General features: G+C 47.6%; 1 protein-coding gene across 1 annotated transcript in view; it reads left to right on the top strand.

The window, feature by feature from the left end:
- Nucleotides 1-12,372, top strand: part of VWC2L (von Willebrand factor C domain containing 2 like) — a 125,757-nt gene that overhangs the window by 21,580 nt on the left and 91,805 nt on the right. The window contains exon 2 of the mRNA XM_044432117.1: nt 11,960-12,089. Coding sequence (XP_044288052.1) covers nt 11,960-12,089 — 130 coding nt within the window. The remainder of the gene's footprint in view (nt 1-11,959; nt 12,090-12,372) is intronic.

Genomic DNA, 12,372 nt, shown 5'->3' with positions numbered 1-12,372 from the left:
CAGAGCGCCAAGAAGCAGCTCTGCGCCAGGCAGCTGCAACACCAGGCTCTGCCTAGGCGTGCTCCATCCAGCAGGATGCCCCGGCCTTTCCCACGGCTTGGCCCTGGGCCTCCCATGCAATAGGAGCAAGGTCTCAGCTGGACCGCGTGCACATTTGCCATCCTGGAGGGTTTTCTCACAGGATGATGTGCAATATTTTTATACTACTGCGTGGTGCTTTTCAGAAAAGCAGTTAATGCATGATATAAAATGGGTAGGCAGCCAGCACCAAATGCTACCTTGCCCCAAATTCAGCACCATCAGGCCCTTCCTTCCCATCTCAGCACTCTTTGCAGCAGCAAATGGCAAGCACGTGATTTAAAAGAAGACTTAGAATGATGTAATAAAATAAAAAATAGAGATTTTGTAGAGGGAAAAGGATTAGATGCATCAAAGATAAGGTGCAGGACATCACCCAAAAGTTGTCCAGAATGTGAAGGCTCTCTAATGTTGATGATATCCTGAACATTTGTGCTACATAATTAAAATGTACTTGAAATGGTGTTTTCAGTAATAGCCAGTGCTTCCTATTCTACTATTTCCACTGCTTTCTGTATTATTACATGGGTTATCGATTCTGAGCAGGTCGAGGCCCATTAATGTGGGGGTGGGGAACTAAGATCCAAACTCCCACTATCTTCATATCCACTTTAAACCACAAAATAGGAGAATATTAGCAGTGTCTGGGCAGGCACTGTTGTCTGACAGACAAAATAAAAGATGGGGATCATAGAAAAGGGAGAGTCTGCCAGGGGTAGAGTAGTGGTAGCCGCTAGGAAGACCAGTGAGCTGCAGAGATCGGTGTGAGAAATGGTGAGGTGCGTCAGATGCAGGAGTTGCCCCTTGTCTGAACCCTCCTATCCAGCAAATCCCAGGTTAACACCTTCATTAGCTGATGGAGGCCTTCTGAGAGAAGCCTCCCTGATCGTCGCTCCACAGCCACTTCAGCAAGCAAGAATCTGCCTTGTCAGCTGCTCCAGCCTGGCTGCACTGCCAGCCTGCGGGTCGGGCAGGCTCTCTTCCGGCAGACGCGGGGAGAGACGAGAGGGAACCATGCCCAGATGAATGCGGCCCCTCTCAAACCGAGGAAAGCTCAGACGTGAAGCCCCACTGCAAGCACTTTGAGAAGGAAAACAAAGGGCCGGGAAAGGCAAGATGGAAGGGGGCACCCCCCTCGCCCCGTCTTGGCTCCATTTCGCCGTTCAGTACAAGCGCTTTCCCTCGGCGACGCTTCAGCCCCGCCCACCACCAGGGAGCTCCCTGCAGTCCTTCCCGCGGGCCGTGCAATGACCCGAGCTTCCTCCTGCAGCGACGGGGCGCTGGGGGCGGAGCAAGCATGCCAGCCCGGCTCTCGGGGTCGCTGGCGTTCAGGTGGCCCTCAGGAAGGAAGAGCGGCTCGTAGCTGCACCGCAAATTCATATAAGCTGTACATCAGTTTAAGTGTCGTGACTTCTTCAAAGATGCCTAGAAGGTGTCGCTTTACTTACGCATACGCGCGCAGTGTTTGTAGATTTACCCGGGGAAAGGAAACAAGGGTTCAGTTTGCCGAGGCAAATCCCATGCATATGCCTGGAACTCCGCCTTTCGGCATCCTTTTCGGTGCTCCACGTAAAGCAGCTCCGCGCGCCGCGTTTCGGTGTATTGTGCTCTGGGCAAATGAGCAATGAGGCTGCAATCCCAGTGCAGGCCCAGGACAATTGGCTGTCTGAGGCTGCACCCAACCGCCCCCCCCCCCCCCCCCCGCACCCCAAGTCCAAATGGCAACCTTCTCCCCCCACCCCCGTACACAGTCTTGGTGCATCATGGAGACGTCAATCTCTGCCTTCATCCATCCCCACCTCGTTGCTTCCTACGGCTGGCCAGGTCTCAGGGCTGAGCAAAGTTATGCAAGATCCCCAGGAAGGATGGGGGACTAGTAGCAAAGCAAGGGCAGGGAGCTTTGCCCTATTTCTGGCGTTTAAGTGGACATGGCACTTCTTTTCTGGCATGTTCTTTCAGAATTAATGTCCTAGCAGGAGAGGTGGACATCAGGAAAGGCATCATAAATATATTTTGAAACCGCATGGGCAAGAGAGCAATGATCTTGCTCTGGCAATCTATCAGAAGAGGATCTCTCTTGCCCTGTTTCCTTTCTTGGCCTTTCCATAATTTCTGAACAGTAGATGGCTCTGTGGTAAGGTGGAATTGCAGTACCACACAAGGGTTTCATGCCACCATTCATGGATATAGCAGACTTTCCTCAATAAGAAATAAAATGCAAAGAATGGAAGAGGCCCTGGAGGATGACAGTGCTGGTACATCAGCCATAAGGAATCACAAGCACTTTATAAATGGCTCATGCAAAAAGACTCAAGAGTAACTTTGGTCCACAGCTCCATCCTCTTCATGAATAGAGCAGGCATCCTTACACAAAGGAAGGCTCTCCGTCAGCCAGTCAATCAGCCAAAGAAGCACATGCAAACTATTGTTACTTTGTTCAGCAAGACTGACACAAGACATTTAGCTGCCCAAGATGATGACCTCTTGCATTCCATGTACTAAAGCTGATTGGACCGGCAGCTGGATCGTTCTTCAGCCCTTCAAGTATCCCTCCCCTTAATCCCTGGGGGTGGCAGAATAGCGTACGGGGGCCAGGGCAGCCCTCTCCTCCAATTGTGCAGCTTCTTGCTGATGGCTGAGGCAATTGCTTTACTTTGCCTACTCGTCCTCCTGCCTTGTTGTTCAAAATAAGGACTTGGGGGAGTTAACATTCATTTATCAAACTACAGTGAACATTTTCTTCTCACCATTTGAAGTTTGATCCTTCACTCTGAGATTTGACTCACTTTTGTGGAGAATGTGAGATGGAGGCTAAAATGTGAGATCAAACCATGTGGAAATCTGACAGGAAGGAGAAATGCAGCAGGCAGAACCTGTTTTGGGATGTAACATTCACCTCGCTTGAATCCTCATGGTAGGGGACAGCCGGTCTACTCTCACCAGACTCTTCTCCCTGTATAATAGCAAAGCAGGAGTTCTCATTCCTTCCATAGCTGTGCAGAAGCAGGATCTTTTTCCACAGTTCCAGCTATATCTTCATTCATTCATTCTAGCGAGGACTCTCTCTTGTTGACTGGCCTAGCTCCTGAGCTGTTAACAGCAGCCTGACATACAGGAATCAAATAGGTGGAAGTCCCGCAATAATTTTATCTCCACATCGAGGAAAACTCCATCAGCTGAAAATCTACCTGTTGGGGTACTAGTGGAGCTACAGGAGCAGGAGCAGGTTTTTCTTAAGTGAGCAACCAGAGGAGAGAAGTGTGCACCAGTGTATGTTCCCAGTTCTGTCCTGTTCAGATGCAGTCAAGTTACAACTTTGATTTCCTGCTCAAGAGGGGGCTTCCTGTGAGAAGCCCCCACTGCCAGATTCAAATAAATGAAGTCTTTTGAATCTGAACAGTTTATGCACTGCCTTTCAGTCCAAAAGGCATGCCAAACTTTAGCATCCAATTGGTTTTGTACAGTCTTTCAGGCAGCCAAGAATAACATTTCCCTTGAGTCAAGTAAGCTGGTTAATCAGACAGCATGCAGGACTGTTGAAAGCAAGTGAATTTTTTCCAAATATTCCTTTTCCTGTTACACAAATAGAAGTTCTAATGAAAAATCATTTTTCTTCAGATAGAGATTCCTAAAGGTTGTGCATTTATTTCTTTGCTTATGTAGAACACATATACGCTTCTGCTTAGCACAGTTCTTAAACTGGTTTACAATGGCTAGGTCTGAGTAATCCCCAAGGCAAAAGAAGCCATGTGGTTCCCCCATGCCCCACCTGCCGGTTGCTCTCCTATCTTTTCCCTAATTACCCCGACAGCACGCAGCTTCCTCTGTCGCCCAAACCCACCAAGGTTGTGACGGGCGTGGCCTCAGAACCCACCCCAGAAGCCCTGGCTTGCACTGCTTTGAAGCTCCCCTTGCCTTGCACCCTGCTAGGTTCAGAGACACGGGAAGCTGTGCACCAGGGCCGTCTTAACAGCATCATGGGCCCCGGGCAAAGCAGTGTACTGGGGCCCCTAGGACAACTACAGCTACTGTTAATTTGGGAAGTTTTCCAATTTTCCAAGGGTTAACATACACAGATTAGTATGGGGCCCACGGGCAAGTGCCCATCAGGCCCATGCGTTAAGACGGCCCTGCTGTGCACTGCAAGAGTAATTCAGGAAATTGTGTGGCACATGACCGGCATGTGGGGGGAGGGAAATTCACTGTGGCACCTTTCCCCCCAGAGTTTGTCTGAACCCAGCTTCAATCCCAGACCAGCTGAGCAGATTTCAGCTCACGCAGGAGGATTTCCCCTTGCTGACCTCCTCCCTACAGTTCCCGCTGCTGTCCTCTCCAGATCTGTGCCAGATCTGGGGGATACAACAGGGGCTGCAGGGTAGAGTGGCAAGCCATTCTGCCAGCCACCATTGAGTGTATCTGTCCATCGGCCCATTGCACTTTAAACACAACAGACTAGATACAGAGAGCCACAGAGCACAGACTGGATGGTCCTGCGCTTACTCGGCTTCTGAATGCCTGGGTTGTGGCTGCCTCTTGCAAGGAAAGGATCCTCCTGGGTTGGCACTGCCGCCACCTCTTGCAGTTGTGGCTCTTGGGGGCAGGTGCAAGAGGCAAGGGTGCTCCCCAACCCTCAGGTGTTCCAGGGGCATCTTTAGATCTTTTCCTACTTACTTAACATAGTTGTACCCAGTTTTTCTAGAAAATATGTATGTGGATCCCAGGAATGTCAGGGGAACAAACAAACAAACAAACATAAAATTCAAGGATGTAATTTGGAGACAGCATGCAAAGCAAATAAGGACAGCTTTTTTTAAAAAAAGCCAAGATCACAATAAAAGCAAGTTGCAAAGCAGGAACTGAAGTTATAATAGACATTATTGGCAAATAAATGACTATGACTCATCAACAAATTGACAGAGGCAGTTGGAGAGAAGAGGTTGTACAACCAGTGAAGACTTTCGGAGAAATGGTTGGACTCACACTCTGAGGAGGAAATTGCATGCTGGAACAGCCAGCAAGTGGGCCGTGGAGCAGATCAGTCCCCTGGGACCCTTTTACATGGGCCCCATGGTCTAACCAAATTTCAACTAGGGTGCTAACAGGAGCCAAGTGAAAGAGCAGCAAGTGAACTAGGGGCATTTTGCAGTGGCCCTTTTCCTCTGGCCAGTTAATGGACCACTGACTTCCCTGGTAAGTCAGCCCTCAGTGGGCTAGAGGGGAGAAGTGGACTGATCTCCCTTGTCTATGCTCTTTTGCGCTCCCCCTAAACATGCTCAGTGCATGACAAGCCTCCACTGCCACTTGCACAGTGCCAGGGGAATATCTCTGTAGCACTTCTGAGATCTAGAAGAGCTTTTCACATCTTGTGTATTGATACTTCTGATAATGTCTGTCTTCACCCCCTTGAACTGCACTCAATGCACTTTGAAAACAGTTTCCAAAGGGCCCTGTTCCATACCTGAGACACGCTTATGTCCTGACCCCAGTAGTTCCAGAAACATGGCAGAGTTGGTCTATGCAAACTCCAGAGTACATACTGTGTGTGACATTTGCCTGGCAATGGTAAGCAAACAAAATCACAGCAGCTGCAATGAATCATAGCTGAGTAAAAGAAGCCTGGGGGAATTAAAGCAGATGGAGTTGACAAGAGAGTCAGGAAGAAGGGCTGGAGATCCATTACCCCCCCCCCACCCTGTCCATATGCAGGCGCACGCGCGCGCACACACACACACACACACACACACACACACACAGAGCAGCTCCTGCTGTGTTGTTTCTCAGCTGCCTCTCTGAGGTGCCTTCCTTCCATCCAGAGACGAAGAACTTATTGTCTGGATAATCAATGAAGTCCATGATTCAGGCTGCAATCCTGTGCAACTTACTTGAGCCTAAAGAGATACATAGCTACTCAACAGTCATTCCTGTTAATCTCAGTGGGGCTTGCTAATTTATTATTGATATTATTTTAATTATTAAAATTAAACATTCTTAGCTGCCATTCTCAAAAAAGACTCAGGGCAACATATAACAAAAGACTCAAAAGGGCTTTCTAAGACAGCTGTAGGGTTGCTCTGTGAGTTACTTGATTTCTTTCAAGGACCTGATCCAACGGTTTCTAAAGCGGGTGATGTTCTGGCCTAGCAAGCAGCACAGGTCTGAGCAGGTTTGTGGGGGAAAGTATTGTGATACATTATAGCTGTCAAAGGAAAACAGATGAAGAACCATTAGGGGAAAGATGCGACTGTACAGTGGGTAAAATTATGATTAAATATGGAGAATATTATGAGACCATTGTTGGATCAAGATCCTCTGTTTGTGTGCCCCCCACAAGGTTTAATTAAACTGGACATGTATCCTAAAAGGAACAATAATGAACAGGAATGCAGATTGCTTTCCCTTTAGACAGAGCTTAAAAATATGAGCTCTCCTTGGCTCAGTGAAGAGAAAGCCAAGGGCAAACATGACAGAGCTTTTAAGCATCAAGAATAGGAATCATTCAAGGTGATTGGATCAGCAGAGAAGGAGCAATTTAGCCAAAAGAGAATCTGTTTTTTTCCCTCATGCAACATGATGAAGCTCTTGGAATTTGCAGACATACTACAGCGAACTCTTGGAAGACAGCACCTACTGTTTAAAGCCCTGTTTTTCAAAACTAGTGCAGGAAGCCTAAGTCTTAGACTGCCAGAAGCTGCAGCGGACTCACGGGGGAGGGAAAGGTCATCCATTCATTTTTAGATTTATGAGGGGGGTACACACATTAGAAGGCACATCTCGTGGTTGCCACCAGGAGTCTCGCTAAACTGTCGAGGGGAACGTCTCCTGCGTGTGTGGCTTGCCGCGTGCTCAGACTGATGTTTCTAGCTGCCACCACAACCCCACCACCAATCCCGGCTTCATCAGCCTGGGCCTGCTCCACTTTGTTGAAAGGGACGTTCCCTGAAGCACTCCCAGGTGCCGACTCTAGAGGAGACTTCACACTCTTGCACTCTGATGAAGGAAAGGGGGGCAAGTGCTGCTTTCAGGCTTCTCTTCCTTTTTGGCAACCAAGAAGAGTTGTGTTAAGTGCGTTCAAAGTTTCATTCAATATTTTGTAAGTACCTGAACATAGCTGATGCCCCATTCAGTGTTTTGCATCTAGTTACTGTAAATGGGTATGACAGAGGCCCAAGTGTGCCTCAGTAGGTATCTATGTAAGATTTACTGCCTGGTAAGTGGTCATCGGAGTGCAACTTAAAGTGCTTTTAGCTTTTTGCTGTGGCCCATGAATACTTTTGAGATAAGCAGCTAGCTCTGCTCACAGGGTATAGGAGAGCAGTTATCCTGTGCAAAAGCTTTACACTCTTAGCACTGATACTGTGAAAGGATAATGGAAAAATATGGTGGAGTGAGGAGAGATTGAAAGAGAGAGAGAGAGAGAGAGAGAGAGAGGAGGGGGGGAGCTGTGTTTGAGAGCAAGGCACCAAAAAGGAAAGCAAAGCCATTGACGCGGATATCATGGAAAATAAATGGTGAGAAATGGCCCAGCACAGGTTTCAAAAACTCACATTCTCTAAAGGGTTGAAAAGTCCTTTATGCCATCCAGTGGTGCTATTTCATCTCATCCTGATAGTTGTTTCAGTGTCATACAACATCCTATTTCTCTCCAGTGTCATTTTCAGGTAACATTAATACCACAGAAGCAAAAAAGAAAGAAAGATACATCTGTCATGTCTCATTTACTCAGAGCAAAGTCATATGGGGGCATTTTCTACATTCATTGATGCTGTTCCATCTCCAGCATATGCAGCAAGCACGTAGTGCCACTGGAAAATCGTAGTACATTTCTTGGCATCCCAAAAATGAGTGCAATATTCTAGTGAGAAAATCCCATGGGAGGAGCCAGTGAAGGAAGGCCTCATTACATCACAAAAGCCAGCTGGAAGTGTCCAGGGTCCTTCGCTGCTAGTAAATTTTGTGTGTAGTGGGGATAGTAATTTCCTCACGGATCTTAGAACAAATCCTTTTGCTTATTTCCTTCCCACTGCTCTGGAATGCAAAGCAGGTAGATAGAGCAAAAAGCAGGAGGCAGGTGGAATTAGGATGGTAATTAGACAGAGGGATTCAACTCCCACAGACTTCTCCTTTAGCTAAGGACTACTGACTTGTATCTGAATTGCCAGTCACAAGGAAACAGAACAGGGAATGCAGCCTGTAGATGCTAAGAAAAAGGAAGGGGATCTTTAATTAGCTCATTTTCAGGCAGAAATGAATTTCCTGGGAAGTGATTATTTGAGTCAGAACATATGGAGCATGTCCCAGGTGAACTGCAAAGAGCTGGATGCCTCCCAGACTTCAGCATTGTGTTCCAGGTGATGAGCACCAAGGAGAGCGTAACTATTTAGAATGGACAGTGCAGGATACAACCCCCCTTTGGTTGTGTTTCATTTTCATTAGATTTCTCCTGCTGCCATTAATGCCTGATTTTTTCCTTGCAAGCAATTTGTTTGTTTTTATGCAGTATTTGTTCAGTTCCCAATGCTTTGGTGTATTTCAAATCTACCTTAGCCTTCCCCACTCAGATGTGGAGGCGCCCTCTGGTTGTGTTGGATGACCATTCCCATCATTCTGGGTCTGTTTTAGGCTGGTGTGTATGTTGGAGAGAGCTTCAGTGGTACAATCAGCTGGGACAGCAATATCACAGCAGAAGTTACCTGTCCCAGTCTAATCTGTGCAATACTGATGTGTGTGATATTAAGCAGTCTCATAACAGCCTTGGGAGTCGGGGTTCCAGGACATGCGGCAGCCAGCTTCAAGGGTCAGCTGGGATCCAACCCTGAATTTGACAGTTTTGCAGCAGCAAATCACCACACGGTACTGGAGAGGTGGCAATAAAAAGAAGGGCAGACTGGTTGCCTCTGCAAGGGAGCAGTGCTCTGCTGCTTGGCAGGGAGGGTGGCCAGCGGCCTGTGGATCCTGCAGAGCCCCGTCCTGTGAAGAGAGAGGCTGGCCCACCACTCGAGCGGCCGCAGAGAGCTCGCCCCTTTGCCACTATCAGCTGTGCTCTGCCAGTGGTGGAAGGTGCGACGGGGCACTCCCTGGGTGTGTCAGGGAGACTCTGCGTTTGCAGGGTCCTGAGCAGCTGCATTGCCCTGAAATGGACTCGGAGTCACGCCAGCCTTGGATCTGGCATTGGAAATGCTCTCCCCTGGGGTCGGTGGGAGGGATTTTATCATCGTCACCATCACGTTTGTATCCTGCCTTTCTTGCAAGGAACCCAAGGTGGTTTATAAGGTTTGCCGCCTCTTCGTTTTTACCTTCCATCAACAGCCCTGCACAGTAGAAGAGGGCGAAAGTGAGTAACTGACATGAAGCCACCCAGTGAGCTTCACAGCCAAGTGGGGACGAGAGCTCACATTTCCTGAGTCCAGACAAGCGCTCCAGTCACTTCTCCACTATGAAAAAGGTTGAGGAGGGGAAATAAAGTTGCCACAGCGGACTTTAGTTTTATTAAAAACAGGGCCAAGTTTGGCCTAGCAAGGAGGCAAGCTATGGATGTGGCAGGACAAGCATTCGCATTATATTAAGAGCCCTTCACTTTTGGTGGAAGGATGCCAGCTGGCAGATATGCTGCTCATGTGCAAAAGCACGCACACATATTCCGCCTGGAATAGGGATGTGCTGGGGGTGAGCATGTCCATTTGGAGAGATTCACTGTGCTTCCTTCCTGAGTGCTTGAGATGTACAAACATTTTGTGGTTAGATCTAAATGTAAGCTTTACACATAACAAACGAAGAAAAATCCTGGGTGCGTTGTATCAGTTTGACACATGATCAAAATAAAATACAATACAATAAAATCCAGGGTACGTGCAAAGACAAAGCTAGAAAGTGATCTCATTATCCCCAAGTATGCCATGATTTCCTCTCTCTTGGAAGGGCGTGCATATTATAGCTAGATGAATATACCTAGGAGAATTAAGAAGGCCAAAAAATGGTCCGGAGGGTCCAGGCTGCATTCAGTGAAGGCTGAAGTAGCACACGTCTACCCAGCAGAATCAGTGTGGGGCTAGTTAACAAAACCGTGCTCAGTAGTCTGTGAAGCCACAGAATTCTGCCCTGTATCAGGGATTTGCATGAGGAGCAGCAGAGGATGCTCATCAGATTTGCAGGTGACATGAGACTGGGTGGGATAGCTAAAATCTTGGAAGATGGGAACAACATGCAAAATCATCTCGATAGGCTGGTGCACTGGGCTGAAAACAAGAGAATGAAATTAAAATGGATAAACACCTAGCGCTTCACCTAGAAAAAGAAAATCAGGTCACGCTTCATTACACAATGGGTAGTGGTACTTCGCACAATACTGCAGGTGAGAAGGATCTTGGAATTGTAGGTCACAAACTGAATGTGAGTCAACAATGTGATGTGGCTGCAACAAAAGGCAGATGTTATTTTGGGCTGCACAAGTATCAATTCAGATCACATAAAATACTGGTTCCTCTCTTCTCAGCCCTGGTTAGGCCTCATCTGGAATACTGCATACAATTCTTGCTGTACAATTTTAATTTTTAAAAGATGCAGACAAGCGGGGAAAGTTTCAGAGGAGGAGAACAAAGATGATCAGGGGACTGGCAACACAGTCCTGTGATGATAGAAAAGGAGAGCTGGGCTTGTTTAGGCTTGAGGGGAGCTGTGATAGGGCTCTTCAAGAACTTGAAAAGTCGTCATGTGGAGGAGGGCTGGGATCCTTCTTGGTCAATCCTAGTGCAAGGACAGGTAATAATGGGCTTCAGTTACAGGAAGCCAGATTCTGGCTGATCATCAGGGGAGACTTCCTGACTGTTGGAGCAGGGCAACAATAAAACCAGTTACCTAGGGAGCGTATGGGCTCTCCCACACTGGAGGCATCCACGATGCAGCTGGACAGCCATCTGTCAGGGTTATGATGACTTGGAAACCTGTATTGAGCCGGCAGTTGGACCTTCTGCCCTCTTTCAGACTTGACTATTGTATGATTCTATGACACCAACAAATGTAATGGCCTTGATGACACATCTAGAGAGTAAACACAGGTAGAGCTAAGCTGAATCATCATGGCTTCACTTTTCTCATTCAAATCTGCATGTTCGTGAGGGAAACTTTTTGTGGAGCATCCTGTAGGTTGTTTGGGCAATGCACTATTTCCTGCAACATCCAAAAGCAAACTTCTCATGTCCCAGTCTTGAAAGAAGAATAGACTTTGAGTAAGAAGCACACTTAAAACAGGCAGAGTGGGGTTGTTTTGTTTTTGTTTTACAGTTATGAAATGATGGTCAGTTCTGCTAGCATGCCACTTAATACAGTAAAATCTTTAAGCATGTTATATAGCAAAACATTAAAATCACAGTTAATACATGTATTGCATGGCCCTGGGGGTATTTTACCTCCAGCATTGAAAGGTAGAGAGATGAAGGAAGCTATAGCTATCAATGATGCCCAATTAACTTGGGTGACTTGTCTTTCTGTCCACTTGTTCTTCAAGACTGATGGCTGGGTAGGCCCTGTCCTTGCGTTTCTGTAGCCTGGGGAGGCGACAGTCAGGCGAGTAGCAGTGGAGGCGACAGCCTGTCTTCACTGGCCAGTGGCGTCTGTGTCTGGTGGGAAGAAGGGGGAGTTGTTGTCTGCGCCGGATGGATGCTGCCCTTCCAAGGGAGAGCCTTCGCTGGATCTCTGGAAAGAAGCATGCAATGCCAAGCGGGCAGGCGGGCAGCTGCGCATAAACTGAAACTTAGCTTTGTGTCATTATATGTGTTTGCCATATCGCCCAGTTGCATTGTATGAACAAATCAAACAAAATGTGTGTCTTGGGAATAAAGTATGTTGTTGAAGGGTGAAAATGGGCTAATTTGAGCTTTGTTCCTAGCCCTCTCCATGTGAATGGTGTCGCTGTGAACCCAGCAATGAAGTCCACTGTGTTGTAGCAGACTGTGCCGTTCCTGAATGTGTCAACCCGGTCTATGAGCCAGAGCAGTGCTGCCCAGTCTGCAAAAACGGTAAGCTCGCAATGCACACAAAAGCGGAGCGCCTTCCGTCCTCTCAATCAGCGGGAACCTCCTCAGCATTCAGAAGCTTAACCTCATTAGGAAAGACATGGTTTTAGCCCTACCAGGAGTAAACTCGTCAGCACAAATGCTGCTTAATTAACATGAGCCTAGCGTTAGGCTTTCCATGCAGGGCTATCTCTGGAGTTAGAGAAGCACAGCCTCACTTGCAGCATGGGAGCTAAGAACCATCCGATTGATTAGCAAATGTGCTTCTGAGGTAATAATGCCAATT

The sequence above is a fragment of the Varanus komodoensis genome, unplaced genomic scaffold (genome assembly GCF_004798865.1).
Source record: "Varanus komodoensis strain SLA01 unplaced genomic scaffold, ASM479886v1 scaffold23, whole genome shotgun sequence".
In the NCBI taxonomy this organism is placed as follows: Eukaryota; Metazoa; Chordata; class Lepidosauria; order Squamata; family Varanidae; genus Varanus; species Varanus komodoensis.
The sequence above is the reverse complement of the archived record's forward strand: the minus strand, read 5'-3'. Positions and strand labels throughout refer to the sequence as shown.